At 46.8% G+C, this 17,579-nt stretch overlaps 1 protein-coding gene across 1 annotated transcript in view; it reads right to left on the bottom strand.

Annotated features, from left to right (window-relative positions):
* The window catches only part of CRACR2B (calcium release activated channel regulator 2B), a gene marked incomplete at its 3' end in the record, with an annotated part of 28,531 nt that extends 13,666 nt beyond the window's left edge, over window positions 1-14,865 (bottom strand). The window contains exons 1-9 of the mRNA XM_084264205.1: window positions 14,617-14,865; window positions 13,113-13,224; window positions 9,656-9,827; window positions 7,343-7,489; window positions 6,974-7,064; window positions 6,752-6,844; window positions 3,891-4,078; window positions 3,196-3,267; window positions 2,729-2,783 (exon numbers count right to left, since the gene is read on the bottom strand). Coding sequence (XP_084120331.1) covers window positions 2,729-2,783; window positions 3,196-3,267; window positions 3,891-4,078; window positions 6,752-6,844; window positions 6,974-7,064; window positions 7,343-7,489; window positions 9,656-9,827; window positions 13,113-13,224; window positions 14,617-14,826 — 1,140 coding nt within the window. The 5' untranslated portion in view covers window positions 14,827-14,865. The remainder of the gene's footprint in view (window positions 1-2,728; window positions 2,784-3,195; window positions 3,268-3,890; window positions 4,079-6,751; window positions 6,845-6,973; window positions 7,065-7,342; window positions 7,490-9,655; window positions 9,828-13,112; window positions 13,225-14,616) is intronic.
* Window positions 14,866-17,579: the final 2,714 nt, after the last annotated feature.

Raw genomic sequence — 17,579 nt, 5'->3', positions numbered from 1 at the left:
CCAGTGGGGAAGTTCTCAGGGATTGAGCAGGTTCACTCAGGAGCACTCTCTAGACATGCAGAAACAAGCAAATTGTGTTACAGCCCACCAGTGCTGAGTCACAAGCTTCAAGTCACCCATGGAATAAAAGGACTCCCAGGTAATCTGCCATGACACCATCATACCTGGAGAGGAAGCAGCCTGCAGAGTATGTTCCTGGGTAAGAACGGAGAAACAAGGGGGCACATTTTGCCATTGGTTCTGCCATGCTTTATTGGCCTGCCAGGTTTGTGTAACATTTAGCTCTTCACCAGATGGTAAAGGGACAGATGCGACATCACAGCTATACAACACATGGTGGCAGGGATTCCACAACAACAGCAGCACATGTACACGCACTTTGGATAGGAAAGATTCTGGTTTATCAGTGGGATAGGATAAATTCTGGTTTACCAGTGAAATACAAATGTATGTCCAATGTAGTCAAAGTCCCAAAACACTCATGATAAGCAGACATGAAATTTGCTCTACCAACATACAGCATGAAAGCGTAACTCCAGAGCCAGGTGGGTCACGGATGTGAAACTGAACTCATAAACCCTGGGTCCTATAAACACCCAGTAGTGGTTTGCACATAGACAGAAATACCCACATATTGCTCTTTGTGACCCAGACACTGGGGTAAAACGGTGCCCCATAGTGTCATGGGGCCAGGGCCTACCCACCCTGGCAAGAGCGGGAACTCTTATGAAGAGCAAGGTATTAAAGCTGGGCAATGAGAAGTGCAAAGGAGTGGTGGCTGAGTTGCTATCAGCAGTTTACAGCCCAACTCCTTCTTCCAACCACTTCAACATCTCTGCTAAGAGCGAGTCTCTGTTCATCAGACCTTCATTTCACAGAAATAACACAGTTCTTCCCAGCACGAACAGAAGATATTAAGGCCTTGGGCTTCTTTTTAGCCTGTAAAAGCACAGATACACTCTGCTAGAGTGTGTCACACTCTAGGGATCCCCATGAGAAGGCTGGAGTCTCCTTTTTGCTGCTGCAGGGAGGTATTGCTATTGTGTCTCCCCGCTACAGCGGGACAGGCTGGACAGCAGATGTGCAGGTGTATGATGATAGCAGCTTCTCTGCAATCCCTTAGAGACCTGCTTTCCTGTGGACTGAAATGAGAGTGGCCAACAAGATGGCCTGGCTGACAAAGGGAAAACACCTTACTCCATTACAGGCTTCATCTGCTCAGTATGACTGAGGCTTGCCAGACGAGCAGTGATGGTAGGAGGAGCTCATCCTGCTTCCCCATCCCAACTGCCAATGCAGGGGGCAGGGAGAAAGCAGCTCCTCTGGACTATGACTCTCTGCTAGGCTCTTTCATAGGTCCACCTGCAACTGTTTCAGAGCAGCTCTGAGCAGGGCCTAGCAGAGGAAAGTGAGAGAATAGAGGAGAAGCAGACCAGCTTTGCACACACAGAGGAACATACCTGAACAATGGTCTCCAGAGGCCACCCATCCCGCCCACAGGAACCCAGAAGCTGATGAAACACTATGCATGGAAAGAGAACAAACCGTTTTCTTTGCCTGTTTGCACTGGACTCTGCTACAGAATGTCTGTGTTTATTGCTTCTCCAAGAGGGAGGAGGAAGCTCAGGTGTGCACACACACCTAGCAGCTTTAAAAATGGGACACACACACATACACAACACCCAACAAACAAAGAACAAACTTTCAGATTCCAGAAACATACACACAAAGGCACATGGACACACACCTCACCTCCATTCAAAACACTTACAGAAGATACTCTACACAGCTGCTGCTCTGCTTGGAGAACTCCAACCTCACCCCCAATAGAGCATCTTGTCCCCTACCTGGGCACGATCCCCGTGCTTCCTTCCACATTCCCTTACACACCAGCCAGAGAGTTTCTTGCAGCCTGCCACTGCCTGTCCTTACTGCAAGACAGATCTTCAAGCAGGGCATGGTGGCAGAGCACCCAAAGACACGTGGTGGCAAGGATGGGTCCAAGGAGAGCACAGAGCAGCCTTGCCAATGGCATTTGGGAACACAAAGACTTTTTTCATTAAAAAATAAGAACTAAAAATAGACCACTTATTTGTACTTATCTTGGAGACTGGGAAAGGACAGAGATGGAGTTGACTATTGCAGATGTCAAAGACATCCCCTGCTTTCTCCTAGCCCTATGACACAAGGCTCACAGTTGCAGCTCTGCACTTGAGCAGATGTCCCAGGACTGGGAAGCTGCCCTGGAGGGACATCTGAAAACATCTGCTACAAACTCAAGGGGCCACAGAAACCCCAAAACCCTCCCATGATTCTCCAATCCCAGGCAGCTAGCAGCACATCTGAGAAAACATCTTCTTCCTCACCACCCAGCTCCAGGGATGCATCCAGCTTCACTCCCGTCCTTGCATGTGCCCAGTGCCTGTCCCAACGCACAGACCCCACGTGTGCAGCACACAGCACCCACTGCAGCCCTGCATGGTGCTGCCTAACAGTCATAAGCTAACACGCCTTGGGTTAAACCTGGGCAGTTGGCAACAGCAACCAGCAGAGCTCATCTCTAGCACGGGCAGAGAGGTGCTGTGAAGTCTGTATTAAGCCCCACACCAGGCCTCCTGAGCTCAGGTCATTGTCCCCCGTGGAAGTGACAGGCCCCCGAGCGGTGACAGCAACAGCAGCAGATGGAAGCAGGGTGGTTGGGAATTAGGATTTTCTTTCTTAGACTAACCAGCTTCTTGGCTTCAAAAGCATCTCGCTCATCTCGGAGTTTCTTGTTCATCTCTCTGCTCCAAAGGAAGACATAGAGGAGACACAATGGAACACTCATCAGAAGTGGCGTAAAGACCAACATTTGAAAGCTGGGACAGAAAGGGAGCCCAGGACACAGATAAGGATGTTATTTATTGTCAGACATGTTGGGAATTCCATGTATCCCAGGTCAGGCAAGGGGCTCTACATAGTCCCCTTAGCCAGCAGGAAAGCCTAAATGCCGCCAGAGGAGGGATTACTATCACAGCCTGTATTCTTGCCAGAGCTGGCCAGATTGCACAGCTCTGGAGCTAGAAAAAACAAGCAGTGTCCAAGCACTGCTCAAATGCACTCACACAGCTTTCTGTGGGAGAAATGAGCACAGTGCTGCACCTCAGCCCCTTTGGTTCTCAAGAGCTCAGCATCTCCACCGAGCCCTGTTCTTACCTGAGGAGCTCTAGCTGCCGAAGGAGGCTTTGTTTCTCTTTCTGCATGTTCTTGGAGACTCTAAACACATCCCTGGGCAAAGGGGATTTAAAAAGGCAAAATAAGTTAATGGGAGAGAAAATAAAAAACTCCTTTCTCAGGGACACTCATGGTATTCCCGAAGGTAAGGGTCTGCCCTATGCTAGGGGGATTCAGAGGAAGCAGCACTGCCACATGAGGGCAGGAAGCCCTTTTTCCCCTTTCACACTCCAGTTTCCTCAGCTGCTCGAGGTGGGAAGGATGCTCTCTGTCATCTGCATCTGAAACAGCCCAATGTTTCAGCCAAACATTATTGGATTGAGCCCAGAAACAGGAACACGAGTGATTAGAAGAGAGTTCTGAAGGAACTTTATAGAGGTGATGGTGAAATGGAAAAATACATGGAGAAGAAGCCTCCTTTAGGCCGCCAAACTATATTTTTACCGTGCTTTTATAGCCAATCATCAACAAAAGGCACACAGGAGGTAGCAATATCACTCCCTGTTTAGGCCTGTAAGACCACTGGGATATTACTACTTTTCCTCAAGAAGGGGCAGGCGATCCTCTAATGAGATGAAGACTTCCAGTTAGAGATCCTTACTCTTTAACTACTTCCCCACTCTTACTCCTTTGTCTGGGTCCCTGCCCTGACACTCCCCTTCCCTGCTCATCCCCACCTGTCCTTCTGCTCTTGGTCAAGCTGGGCTTCTTTCTGGAGCTTCTGTAGCTGCCCCTTCACAGCCTCCAGCTCCCATTTGCTTTTCTCCAGCTCTTCCAGAAGGTTTTCATTCAGGTGTCGGAGCCTTTCATTCTGCACGCGGGTCTCCAGCTGCTCTGAGTTCAAAGACTGTAGCTGATGTTCCAGCTGCAATGGGAGAGGAGGAGGAGGGGTTAAACACAGAGAGGAAAGTGTCTGTGCTACTATTATACCTGTAAAAAACAGCTGAAAAAGCAGATGTAAATGATGAGGTCGAGGGAGTTAAACACAGCTCAGGTCTACAGGACCACCAGTGGCATCAAGAAGGTGAATTGGAAGCAATTATTTCTCATCATGCCAGCACTGGGGAGCAAGCAATGCAATTAATCAGGCATAGCTGGGGACGTGCCTCAGGCAGTGTAAGGAGCTTGCTGCTGTCAGGCATCACAGAAATCAGGAGTGCAAACAAGGGTCAAAGGAGGACTGGAAAAAACTGCGTGGAAGCAGGGGTGTGTGTGTTGGGACTCATTAAGGGCAGCTGTTGAAGTGCATCCTCTAGTTTAGGTGTTTCCTGAGCACATGGCAACTGAAAGTGGGATATACCGAGGTGCTAGGGATATCTCACTCTGCTCCTAGAAAGTCAAGTGATTGTATGGCCTGTGTTACTGCTGGAGACAGGGCCTCAGGCTAGAGATGTGTAAATGCCACTGGGTGTGCCCCAGCTGTGGGCTCAGTTGCACTCTGGACAGCACAAAACCCCAGCAGAACCAACAAGCCTGATTTGGGAAGTTTAAAGGTTTCTGTTAAGTACTCAGCCAGTGGTGTGATTCTTCACAAATGGCTGGTGTAATCAGGGAAAGAGTCAGAGACTGATGCATCAATCAAACCTGCCTGTCTCAGATGACAAGTAGGGCATCTTGAGAAGGATCCTGCTGATACTACAGTATCGAGCCAGTCATATCAGCTAACCAGGGCCCTCTGCTGAAGCTGGTGCTATGCAGAAATTGTGGTAACCACCTGGGAACTTAGAGCCCCAAAATAAAATGATACAATCCATGTTTGCAGCCACAAGGGAGCACCAGCAACCAGCTCTGACCACTATAGTAAGTGGCAAAGTCAGACTCCACAGAGTTCAGGGATGTGTTAGAGGCAGCAGCACAAGCAGAATACAGGACAGGAGATCACACTTCCTAAACATTCCCAAATGTTTTGAGTACAGGCCTAAGGTTATCCCTTTAAATAGAACTTCTTGCCACACAGACAGAAAGTTAGGCAAGGACAAGATGTGGACAGGGCTTATACCTTCAGCCTGCCTTTTCTGCACCTTCAGGTAGAGTCTCACAGGGAAAACAAAGCAGCACACTGTGGCACGAGATAAAGGGCTTTTTCCCTGCTGCCCTGCTCTCTGCCAGCACACGCATACAACAGCCATGACCAGCAGAGCTGACCTTTCCCAGGTTCCTTGAAAGACAAGCCCCACATCTCTCCTCCCTGAGGCTTGAAGCACAAGTAACACCCAGTATTGTCTGGAGACCTCCAGTCCTTTGGTCCTCTGGAAGAGAATCCGCAGGAGCACAGAGACTGAGCGGTGGAGCGGAGACTCGGCACCAAACAGCAGCTGCTGCACACATCTGGCACAGCTTGAAGTAAAGCCTCTGCACGGGCTTCAAGTGAAGCCCTTGTGCCTCCCTGAGAGCCTGTGTCACACACAGCTCTCTGTTTCTGTTGCCTGCCCTTGGAAGCCATACCACAGAGCAGCACGATCACAATACTGGTATAAGCCACAAGAGGGACCTGACTATCTACATAGCTTCCCACAAGTCTCAGTTTAAAGCATCAGAACCCACCATTTGAGAAGGACTAAGTGTCCACGTAGCCCAGTACTCTGCCTTAGTTTTCCTAGTTCCTCTTCCTAAGGCAGGTGCTCCATCTCCTTAGTCATATTAGTTCTCTGTACCTTCATACTCATGATGAACAAAGTGGAGTCAGAGGAGAGCAGAACTGCACACCTGAGTTGAGGCACATCAAGGGTGTGGGCAGCAGGGAAATCGTGTCCTTTATCTTATTCTCAATATTCTTCCTGATGACACCTAAGTCTTGCTGGCTTTTTCAGCTAGGGCATAATAAGCTGATGACTTCAGAGGTGATTTCCCATCACATCTGGGTATCCAACTTGGATACCCCCAGTTTCCAGCATCTTTCAGGAACGTCCCATGACTTGTTTCTGTAAGGTTCATGTTTCAGTTCTTCAGACAAAAAGTAAAAGGACATCTGGAATGGTCTGTCCTGTACAAATGTCTGTGCCAAGGTCGGCTGGCTAAAGGAAAGTTTCGGCTTTGATCTTTTCGGTGACTGATTAATCACTATGTCATTATGTGTTGAAATGTAAATATACAGTATGCTCTAAGCATCACAGAACTGTTCAGTCTGGGTTATTTTGAAGCAGATAGAAAACACAAACTAGATAAATTTGGCTTCTGTATGTCCATACACAGCTTTCTCACACACCACCAAAGGCTCCAAACTCACAACTTACAAGTGTTTACACTGTCTTCATTGCCAAATAGTTACTGTACAACTGATAGGGAGACTACGCCAAGAGAAAACAAAGCAGAAAACACAACAGACAAAACATTCACAGGAAGACATTAGGGTTGAGACAAACCAATCCCTTGACAAACCACTTCAACACCTTCAGAGACAGAAGAGAACTAGCCTAGCTAGTACTCAATGAGCTACTACCAGCCTTCAGCTAATAGAACCCACTCTGTCAGAGAAGACCTTAGCATAAAGACAGTAGAAGGTGACATGTTTCTTTAGAAAGGATGTGGGTCCTGTTACCTTCTTCTGGCGGTAGAGGATTTTCTCCAGCTCCTGCTCCTTGGTGCGCAGTTCCTTCTGGAGCAGGTTACTTCTGTCATGCCTCAGTGCTTCCTGCAGAGGAAAGATACACAGCTGTGCATACAACACCCGGCATGGTAAGAACTGCTCCTTGGCCACGTAAGCCACCACCTCTGCTTCAGGCCGGAGAAAGTTCTACTTCATCCAAGGGAGGTGAGGTACCTGGCAGATCAGCCTCTCCCTTTCTGCCTTGATCTGTTGCTCCATTTCTTCATAGAGGCACCTGACTTCTCGGTCATGGTCTGTCTCCTTCCTACAAAAGGGTGCGTACAGGTCAGGAGGCAGAAGGAAAACAGGAGAGGAGTGTGGAAACAGATTTCCACTAACAACATGTGTGGGTGGGATTTTAACCATACCAAATTTTATGGGTGGGTACTAAGGCAAAACAAACCCATGGGGATCAGATCAAGAGTAATTTCATTACAACAAGAAAAAAAATCCCTGTGTCTTGTAACCTGGTCTCTCCTTGCATTGGAGGCAGCATCCAAGCATCATCTGGTCCCTGACTGCAAACAGTCACGATGTTCTTACCGCTTCAGTGCCTGTTCCATAGACTCCTTCTCATGGTTCACCTCCCTTACGTACGATGAAACACGCAGCAGAAACTCTTCAAAATTGGACAAGAGCTCTGGACGCTCCTTTCGTAGTCGAGCCCAGAGCTCCCGAATCTCATGTGGACTGGAGCAAGCATACAAGCAAGAAGGAAAGCAAATGAGGTTTTGTGTCATCTTATGGGCTGTCATTGCAATTCCAACACGCACGTGGGACAGACAAACTGCCCTTCTGTGATGACCTGCCATAGCAAAGAGGAAAGCTGGACAGAGACAGAGCATGCATGTGGAGTGAGATCTACTGCAAGGTTAAAATAAAGGAAATAATCTCAAAGAGGAAAAAAAAGTCAACTAGGAAGCAAACCTGGAATGATTACTTTAAGTATTCAGCAAGAACTATTTGGTGTCTAAACCAAGACTCAAAGAGATGAGCATTCAGCAAATTTGCTGTGAGCTATGGTCAAGCAGCAACTGTTACAGCCAAGGGATTTTAGCATACATTACATTGGCATTATTCTTGCACCAGGACCGTCCTGTTATTTATTTATTCTACAGGTTTGGAAACTGAGGTACAAACAAGAGAAGCAAATTTGCCCAGGCATCATATTGGGAGGAAGCCCTGGAAACCCAAAGTCTTCTTTTTATGAACCTGCATAAAGATTCCATTGTTTTGCCATTTAATTCATCACAACTTGAACACAGAAATTATAAACTTACTCTTTCCCAAAGTCTTATAAGCCTGAAGACATCCCTTTATGCTTTTCTTTGGGGAAGAGCTTTTCATTATTTTAAATTTTTTTTTTTTTAGTCCATGAAGTACTTTGGAGGAACTGCTTTGAAATGTACAGAATTATTGTACCTGTAGACATATTCAAATAGATATTTTTCTTTATGTATTTGTCTCCCTTAATATTCTTTGGGGAAAAAAAAAAACCAAACCACAACAAAACCAAATTAAAAAAACCCCCTCCTGATTCCCCCACCACCATTGCACAACAGCCTCCCTTTTCTGTCCTAAGTCAAAAAGGTTAGTAGCACTTCATCAAACCATCATGTTTTAGATAACAGAGTGTATTGACCCCCATTAATAAACAATGTAATTTAATTTCTAGCAAAAACAATGAAGGTGGTTCAGATTCCTGCTCTGACCCCAATCAGCTTCTGGTTTATATTACTTCATTACGAACTCGCTTGGCACAAAGGCACAACTAAACTCATTGCATAAAGCTACAAGTAAGTGGTCAAAATAAAACACAGGGCAATTCCACTTTAAGACTTGATCCTTCTCAAAGCAGAGTTATAAACAGCAGAGGCTATTTTCCCAGAACAGTAATACGGCCTTTAACAGTGTCGTTGCGTTATTTGAGGCATAACAGCTTTCCACATTTTTTCAGAACAGAAGTTATTTATCATTTAAAAAAAAACACATGCAGGTGCCTCGTATCACAATGCAACACAAAGAAAAAATCTGGTTTACAACAAACACAGCTCTGAAAGCAGCAACCTCCTTCACTCTCAGCTTCTGCCTCTGATCCTGTCCATCTCTTGCCCCTACCTGGGATGCTCCCTGCAAATTAGCAGCACTGTTGGACTATGATGCCTGAAAAGAAAACAAACACTGCCACAGATGCTATTGAGCACCCCAGCCCCAGACAATGTGCATCAGTGAGATCCAGTTATGCATAATGTTCCACTTGGGAAGGCTCCAATAAAGGCTGGATGACACAGGGACCAGCAGACTCTGGGGCTACAGTGCAAGGGCATCAGTATCAAATTTCAAGGCTCAGGTGAGCATCCTTTGCCCAGTTCAGCCTTTCACACTCTTGAAAATCATCCCAGTACCAAATAGCCCCTTGAGCACAGCTCTTTTTACAGAGACTCTTGGAACCAAGATTGTCTGAACATATGTGAGCAGTCACCACCATTTTGGAACAGACAGCACACTTCATCCTCTTTACCTTGTCTAACCTTCACATGCTTCTTTTCATTTGCTGCGTGCAGACAGGCTTCCACGCCACCAGCTGCTACATTTTACAGCTGTGATATGAACTCTAGTTTGGGACACTCTTCGCAAAAAGCACTGCACTAAAAGTAATTGTAAGCTTCTGAGAAAACCCAGACTTCATTTGTTACCCAGCGTATGAAAACCCAGGGCAGCAGTACAGAAAGCTCAAGCCGTGCATCAAAGAGCAAGCAGCTCAGCTCATCTCTTTGGCCTCTGCCAGTACTTTGAAGTTTTGGTATAGCAAGATCAAACAGGGTGCAAGTAATGCCATGCAACTCCCCTACTTACTCTTCAAACACGTGGGCTGCTCCGAGCTGCTCCATCATGGAACAGAATCGTTTCTCTTCATCATCATCTGCTGCGTCCAAGTCATCTGACCAGCCTGACTCAAAGGTCTCCTCATGTCTGGAGCGATCCATTCTCCCAGCCCCTTGACACAATTCAATACCTATTAACTTCCCTGGCAAAGGAGAAGGAGGATAACAAAGAAAGTCAGATTGGATGTCATGTAATGATCTGCTATGTAAATGGCAGCCTGACAGAGCTCCGTGAGAAGCTGCCTGCACACTGCTGGTGTACAATACAGCTCCTGGTCAGTAAACAGCCTCTGTTCTGACGTTCTGAGTGATGTCAGCATCCAGTCTGCAATGCTGGAATTAAAACTGGCTCTCAGCCCAACAGGCTGTTAGGGCTCTGCTCACATCTGCATGGAGATGATCTACCACCTATGTCCTTCCTTGGATTTTCGACATGTGAAGCATGTGTCATTCGGTCTCTTCACGCCCACAGAGCAGTGCTGTGGGTTCAGTTGCCAGTGATCCCACTAGCTCTCTCTGGGACTGCAAGCCAGGCACTGAATAGCACTATACCTCAGTTTCCCAGCTTAAATACAAGTGAGGAGGCGATTGTTACCCAGCTCTTCTCCCGTGCTACATTGATTCAGCTGCTGTGGAAACTGGACAGCCTCCTGCTAGGATTGCCTAGGGTATCTAAACAAAACGAACTTGCCCTCCAAACAACCCCTCCTGCACCATCCCACCAACGGATGGCTTCCAGCTCACTGGATCCTGTTTCATGCTGAGGCACTAATGCCATGAGAACTTCATGCTATGCAAGGCATGTGACAAATGCTGGTGCTGGGAACAAATTCTTCTCAAGAAACAAATCAAGCAATCCTATCCAAAACACATCCTGTATACAGAGGTCAGACCTCCATTAGCATTTGTTTTTCCTTTCCAAAATGTATCTGGTTGGTTCAAAAGGCAGAAAGGACAGCCCAGCTACAGGGCCGGGAGCCAAGGATGTACGGAGCATGGATGATAACAAGAAGCTGCTTTAAGGGGAAAAATATCTACTATTTGTGTACTTAAGTCACTTGACCACTTCATAGCTCCATATGTTCAGAACCTAGCTGCTTCTCTCCTGCTCTTAAGATGTGCTGTAAAAAAAATTGCACTGTAGAAAATAGTAGTAGGGCCCTACTCAGCTTAAAACCTGAGGCCTGGAGAGTTAATTAAGGAGATGGACTTAGATTCGGCACTTTGGATGGCTGCTTTAAAGAAAGAGTCATTATCTCTCATTATCTCCCTTCTACAGCCAGGAAAATTGAGGTAGAGAATGATCTGAAGATTGTTTTGACATCCTAGAAGGATCTGATTGCTTGAAATTGAACATTTAAAATGTATGTTCTTTTGTCAGTTGTACAGATACATCCTGTAACTCCTCAGAGGCCACGCAAGGAGCCCTCTCAAGGAGCAGACTTGATTGCAGCTTGAACTGCTTCCCTTTGTTTCCCCCCTGCGCTCTCAGAAGGAAGACAGCGATGTTCCAGGCCAAACTCTTGAGCAAGGGGCAAAGTCTGAAAAAATATTTCAATGAAACCAGACACAAAGACTAAATATCAAGAAAAGGAATGCAGAAATAAAATGGTTTATGTAGACTGGAGCAAACTCCATGGAGCCACGCTACCAACGCAGGATGGTAACTGCCAACAGAAATCTTGCCTACCTCTGGCAGAAATGATACCCTTGTGATGGCTACAGCTGGGACAGATGCCTCAAACACTGAGATTTGGGAATAAGCAAGTTATAACACAGAGGGCCCTGTGGATGACAAACTGTCCAAACGGCACCCTTTCACCTTCTACACAGCACTGGGCAGGAAAGCCCACACTGCCAAGGTGATCCTTGTTTCTGGCAAAGGCAGTAGGACCAGTGAACAAGGCTTCACCCCCACAGGCAGGGACCCAAGGCAGAAACAGGCAGAGTCAGCAGGCATTCAGTGGGTTAACACAATGCCTGGACAGGCTGGCACAAGACACAGCTTTCATTTTTTGTTTATTCCAAGGAAATCTTTACAGCTTCTTTCAGGGTTGGCTGTTTTGGGCCATTTAAATTGAAGCACCAAAAAGACACCCCCGCCCTCGAAGTTGTGAGAAAGCCATTAGGAACCCCAGTCCGAGCAATCAGGACACTGCAACTCAAGAGCCGCCTCAATCGCTTCTGAAAACCCAACACCACCTGCACTCACTCCCTTTGACCTGATCCTGTTAACGCATCTGCGTGTCCGAGGTGCTAACAGGGTGCAGGTTTTCTGAGAGCTTGCAACCAGCTAAGGCAAGTGAGCACCCATGGCAAAGGTTGTTAGTGCTGTGGTCTCCCCACTTAACACCTCTTGCACTGCTTGTGCTGCTGGATGATGACTCTGGTATAGGATTAGCATTGTCCTAGTGTCTGAAAAGGCAACAGCAAGAGGAAAACAAAAGCTCCTTTGCTGGTGTGCTAGCCTACAGGAGCCCTACTAATATCCTTGAACAGCACTGCATAAACCAGCTGGAGATGGTTGCCAAGAGGCATATTTCTGTCACCCCATCCAACAAGAGCACTTATCCAGATGAACAAGTGTGGATCACATGGACAGATACAGGCTGCAGTATGTACCACCTCCAGCAGGAGGTGTTAACAGGCTGGCTCTACCAGGTAGGCAGGTAACAGTTGTGAAAGAAGACAACACAAAACCTCAGGAAGAGGGACAGCAATTCACACACACGCCTTCTCCAACAAGACTCACATAAGCACAGGTCATTTCCCTGCATAACTGGTGCAGCTTCAGCAGAACCACTACACTTTCTATCTTACCAACATAAAGCATCATGTCAAAGGTGGGCTTTTTTCTTCCTCTGCCTCTGGGCAGCCCTGTCCTGGCCTCCCCTGAATTAATTTTCTCCATAGCAGCCAGTATGGGGCTATGTTTTGCATTTGTGCTGAAAACAGTGCTGATAATGTAGAGATGTTTTTGTTATCACTGAGCAGTGCTGAAACAGAGGCAAGGCCTTTTCTGCTTCTCACACCACCCAGGATGGCTGGGGGTGCACAAGAAGTTGGGAGAGGACACAGAGGGGACAGCTGATCCAAACTGACCAAAGAGATATTTCATACCCTATGACACCATGCTTAGCTTATAAGGGGCTTGGGGAAGAAGAAAGAAGAGGGCAGCAGTGTTCGGAGTGATGGCATTTGTCTTCCCTGGAGATGCCTGAACACCTGCCTGCTGATGGGAAGTGGTGAATGAATTCTTGTTTGGCTTTGTTTGATTTTACTTTCCCTGTAAACTGCCTTTATCTCAACCCATGAGTTTTCTTGCTTTTACTGTTCTGGTTCTCTCCCATATCCCACTGTGAGGGAGTGAGCAAGCAGCTGCGTGGTGCTTAGCTGCCAGCTGGGGTAAAACCACAGTAAGTCCTTACCTAGTCCCATGCTGAACTCCACAGGTGTCAGGTATCCATTATTGTTCTGTTCCAAACTGTCAAAAACAGTCTCCAGCTGTTCAAGGGTTAAGGGGAGCTCACTCTGGAGCCGCTGCAGACAAAAGAACAAACAAAATTAAGACATGACTCTAGTTTTCCTTGTGATAAGCTCCTGTCCCTGCCATCCCCAGCTTTGACCCACAGTGATGTGCTCATTCAGCACTGCATCCTGGCCCGGGTACGACAGCCGGTCACCACAGCCAGTTCAGTCCTCTTCCCCCTCTCAGTTCAGAACCACTGCCTCTAGTTCACTGCCCCCCACCCCCTTCCCCAGCAAAGGTGGCTGCCCCCGGGGCACTGCCAAGCCGCCTGTGACCACTGCTGCTCCCAAGAGAGCTCCCTATGGGCACCTCAGTACCGGCTCCATCTCTTTGGTCAGAGAGGAAGGACAGACTTGTGGGAGTCTGGATTCAGTTCCCAGCTCTTACAGGAAATCTTGCAGGTCATAAACAAAGCATTCAGTCCATAACAGAGAGTTAGCTTTCTTCTGTCATCTTCTGCCTTTTAGGACTGTAACACTATTCCCACAGCACCGACAAGGAGCGGAGAGATTTCCCTTCATAGTACAGGTGTAGAACACCTAATGCAAAGGGGCACCGAAAGCAGCTTCCAAATAACAAGAAGTGTAGACTAAAACCTCGGCAACTCTCTGTTAAACATGCAACTTTAGATAAAATCTTAATAAATATTTATTAATGTAGCTGCACAAAATTAAGCATCACACAACCCAAACCACAGCAAGTCAGTAATTAAACCCGCGTGGACCTGCTAAGTGTTAAGTATAGATTGAGAGATGAGAAGAGTAACAATCCACATGTAACCTTCCTGATAAACCATTAAAGCAAAACTCACAAAAAATTGTAGAGATTCTGCTATCAAATGCTGTTTTTAACAGAAAGCAGGAAAACATGTCGTTCTAGAACAAAGTTACAGATCAGGCCTAAAGTGAGTTAATGATCATGCTTTAGCTATGACTGAAAAAGAGTTATACTGCTTTTAATAAGAGATTTGTGATTTTTATTTTGTTGTTGTTGATAACTGTGGTTAGTTTGGGGGGGATTTTTAATTTGGGGGGGGGGTGATTTTTTTGTTGTGTTGGGTTTCTTTAATTAAACCAAAGACTTCCTCCCTGCCCTGTTTTCCCATTCACTGCATGCTTAATGTTTGTAGAAAGTGTTGCAAGTTCTTTATTATTCCACACATTCCTTAAAAATTTGTAATTGCAGTCCTACTTGTCCCAGGAATTCCCTGGATGTCCAAAGCCCTCCTAAGATTTTTGGTTCTTAGCAGCTGGCTGTGGCAGCGCTTGGCTCCCAGAAATCTGAATGACCACAGCCCATGTGCACACCCACACTTAACAAAAGTAAAGACGTGCCACATTCTCTCCTCTTCTGCCACCCATGACTTTACAGTTCCTCCCAGGAAAGGATTTTTTTCCCCTCACCTGCATGTCCACCTTGGTGATAAAGCCTTTCTTGTCCTTGTCACACAGCTGGAAGAGTTCCCTTGCCTTCTCAAGCATCTCTTCCTCCACATCTTCCAATTCACTCATTTGGGTGGAAGGAGAAGCAACAGGAGCCACGCCATCCTCTTCATCTCCTTCCTCATCTTCCCAGTGGACATATCTCAAGAGCACTCCCCTCTGGTTCTCCATCTTTTCAAAGTCTTTTCCTTCAGGGCAAGGGCAAACAGAAGAGCTGCCGGACAGGAAAAAGAGAAATCCCAGTCAACCGTGACCCTCCACTTCTTCCATCCCACCTATCATCGACTTACACGTTTGTTGGTTTGAAAGAACAATATTCAGTATCTGTTACCAAGGCCCAGGGAGGGGACACAGCGTGCAGAGAGTTTGTGTCAGAGGTACACACCGTACGTAGCTACGCGCTGTGCACAACAACATGGGCACAACCAAGCCTACCACACAGCCGTAGCCCTCCACACAGTAACGCTCACTCTCTCACCCTCTCTCTTCCTCTGGCTCAGACTTACCGAGCAGAGGTCTCTGCTGGTGAAAGCCAGGTGCCAGGGAAGGTTTCAGCAAAGATGAGAGGGCAGGAAGGGGATATTAAAGCGTGCAGGTAAGTCTGCATGAAAACACAGCGACAGTCCCACGTCAGCCCAGACAGGGGGCTTGAACACCACGAACAGGGCCAGTTCCCAGCTCTTGCACAAGTCCCGGGTGCCTAACCAGGGTGTTTCTCTCTGGTCTCAGTTCCTCTAGTAACAACATGTACTTTTCATCCTCCTGATGCTTTTCTGCACCACCTTTGAACACCTCACCTACATCACAACTGCAAGAACCCGCAGCAGGACAAAGGCAAGAGGAGGAAGACCTGTCCAAATGACAGAGGGGGGAAAAGGAAAGAATCCATCTCCCAGCCCTCTGCTCCCCAGGTCCCCTGCCTGGCCTTCCACCTCTGACATTTTCTGGTCAGTGCTGCCCAAATAGTAACTCCATCTCCTGTCATGTTACTACAGCACAAAGAAAGGTCAGACAAGTCCTACACTCGGAAAAATTTAATAAGCTGGGCACTCCTGCCCCCCTTGCCTCCCAGCCTCTATTCTGAGAGCTCTTAAGCTGCCAAACAGAATTTTAATCTGAAATGTTCACCTTTATAGGAAGGAAACCACACAACTGTGGAGACATTTCAGAAGCCAAAGAAAATAATTCCCATTACTTACAAGTACCTCGAACAAAAAGGCAAGGGATGAGAGCACCCCTTTCAGCACGGCACTGTGCTTGTCAAGATGCTGTACCCACCTTCCCACCCCAACCCACCCTCAGACTTACTGACACCACGTAACACCCTTAAGCTTCTCTTCAGCAGCAGGACTGTGGCTTTTAAGCCTTGTTGCACGGATTGCTTCAGACTTCTCCTCCTGCAGATTTGTGTTCTGCACTGCCAGGCAGAAGTGAGCTGTGTGAGCAGGCTGAGAGCAGATTTATACAATGCTAGACAAAGAGGGCTTGAAGGTTGATTGGGGTTTTTTTTTAATCTCCAAGAAATTAAAAGCCACGTACAGATGCCGTGATAACAAACAAGTTAATTCTGTTTGCACTGTTCATACAATGGGAGGATAAAGAGCATGATGGCCAGGAAGAAATGTCACATGCAAGAACTACATGGCAGCTGACACAAAGGGAGAAGGCAATTACATGCCATGCTATTTGACTCCATTTGTTACTGCTGGTTCATGAGCCAGAGGGTGGTTCTGCTTCGGAGAACAAGCAAAACGCTTCACTCCCCCTTTCAAATCAGTGTTCTTCCAGGGCATCTCCATTTAGTGTCACTTGAGAAGACAGTAACTTGAAACTCTGCTGAAAAACTACCTATAAATGGGTATTACATGTTTCTAGTTAAGTAGACCTCCCTGGCAAGACATGGACACAGAGCTGGCCACAAGCTTTGTGGAATATTACAAAGGAAAGGAGGGAATAAAGCACGAGAAGCAAGAAGGTGGTGGTGGGGGGGTGTGTCTTTCTCTCTGTATCTTTTTCAAACAAACCCTCCTACCAAGCTTTCCTTTGTGTTAGGGAGGCAACGCACCAAAATTTGGAGACTAAAGCTTGGTTCTCTCCATTACTTGGACAGTCGGCTTGCTTCTGATGGCAAGAGTCCGTATGTGTTACTAGTAAAGAGGTCAGAAAGCACTCTGGCTTACTTTTCACATTCCAGTAGAAGTTGCAAAGCTGGCCTTGAAAGGAAAAATAAAAAAGAAGAAAAAGGGGAGAAAAAAAGCCATAAACATCATATGCCACACAGATCTTCCAGGTGATTCCAGTGAGGAACCACATAGCCACATTGATGAATGACAACTATTAGCTGCAACCAGCCACCTGGTACCTCGCTGAAGCTTTTTGCAGACCCTTTCCTTCCAGGAAGACACAGTCTCAGCACAAGCAGCACCTTGTACCAGATGAAAAGTGCAAGCAGCAGCAGGGGAGGAAGTGGAATGGGAGTTCAAAGCAAGAGCCACAACAGGATTACAGAAAGCTGCCAGAATAAGAAAAAGTGCAAATAAAAAAAAAGTGTTCTGAAACATCTCTCTAGCTGCCTAAGAGGCACTGAGGTCCCTAGAAATAAAGATGATCTTACTTTCTTGCTAGCAGCTTTATCGTGTCTATTGCAAAAGCCAGAGCAACCCACACAGACGATGTCTCCCCAGCTCCGCTGCCGCAAACAAAAGGTTATGCGAGGAGGATGTTCTGTTCCCTCTTGGAGACATATTTGCAAGCTGATATTGGACCCATTACATCACTACCTCTACCATCTCCTCATTTTATCTAGAATCCATCTCTGCTGTAGCTCCCAAGCACTGGCTGAGCTAAAAGCCTCTTAATTAGAAGAGCTGGGAGCCTGACGTGGACAAGTCCGAAATTATTTCACTCAGATGTAAAAGACCAAG

Source organism: Gallinula chloropus, assembly GCF_964237585.1.
Source record: "Gallinula chloropus genome assembly, chromosome: 4".
Taxonomy (NCBI): Eukaryota; Metazoa; Chordata; class Aves; order Gruiformes; family Rallidae; genus Gallinula; species Gallinula chloropus.
This window is presented reverse-complemented; position numbering and strand designations above follow the sequence as displayed.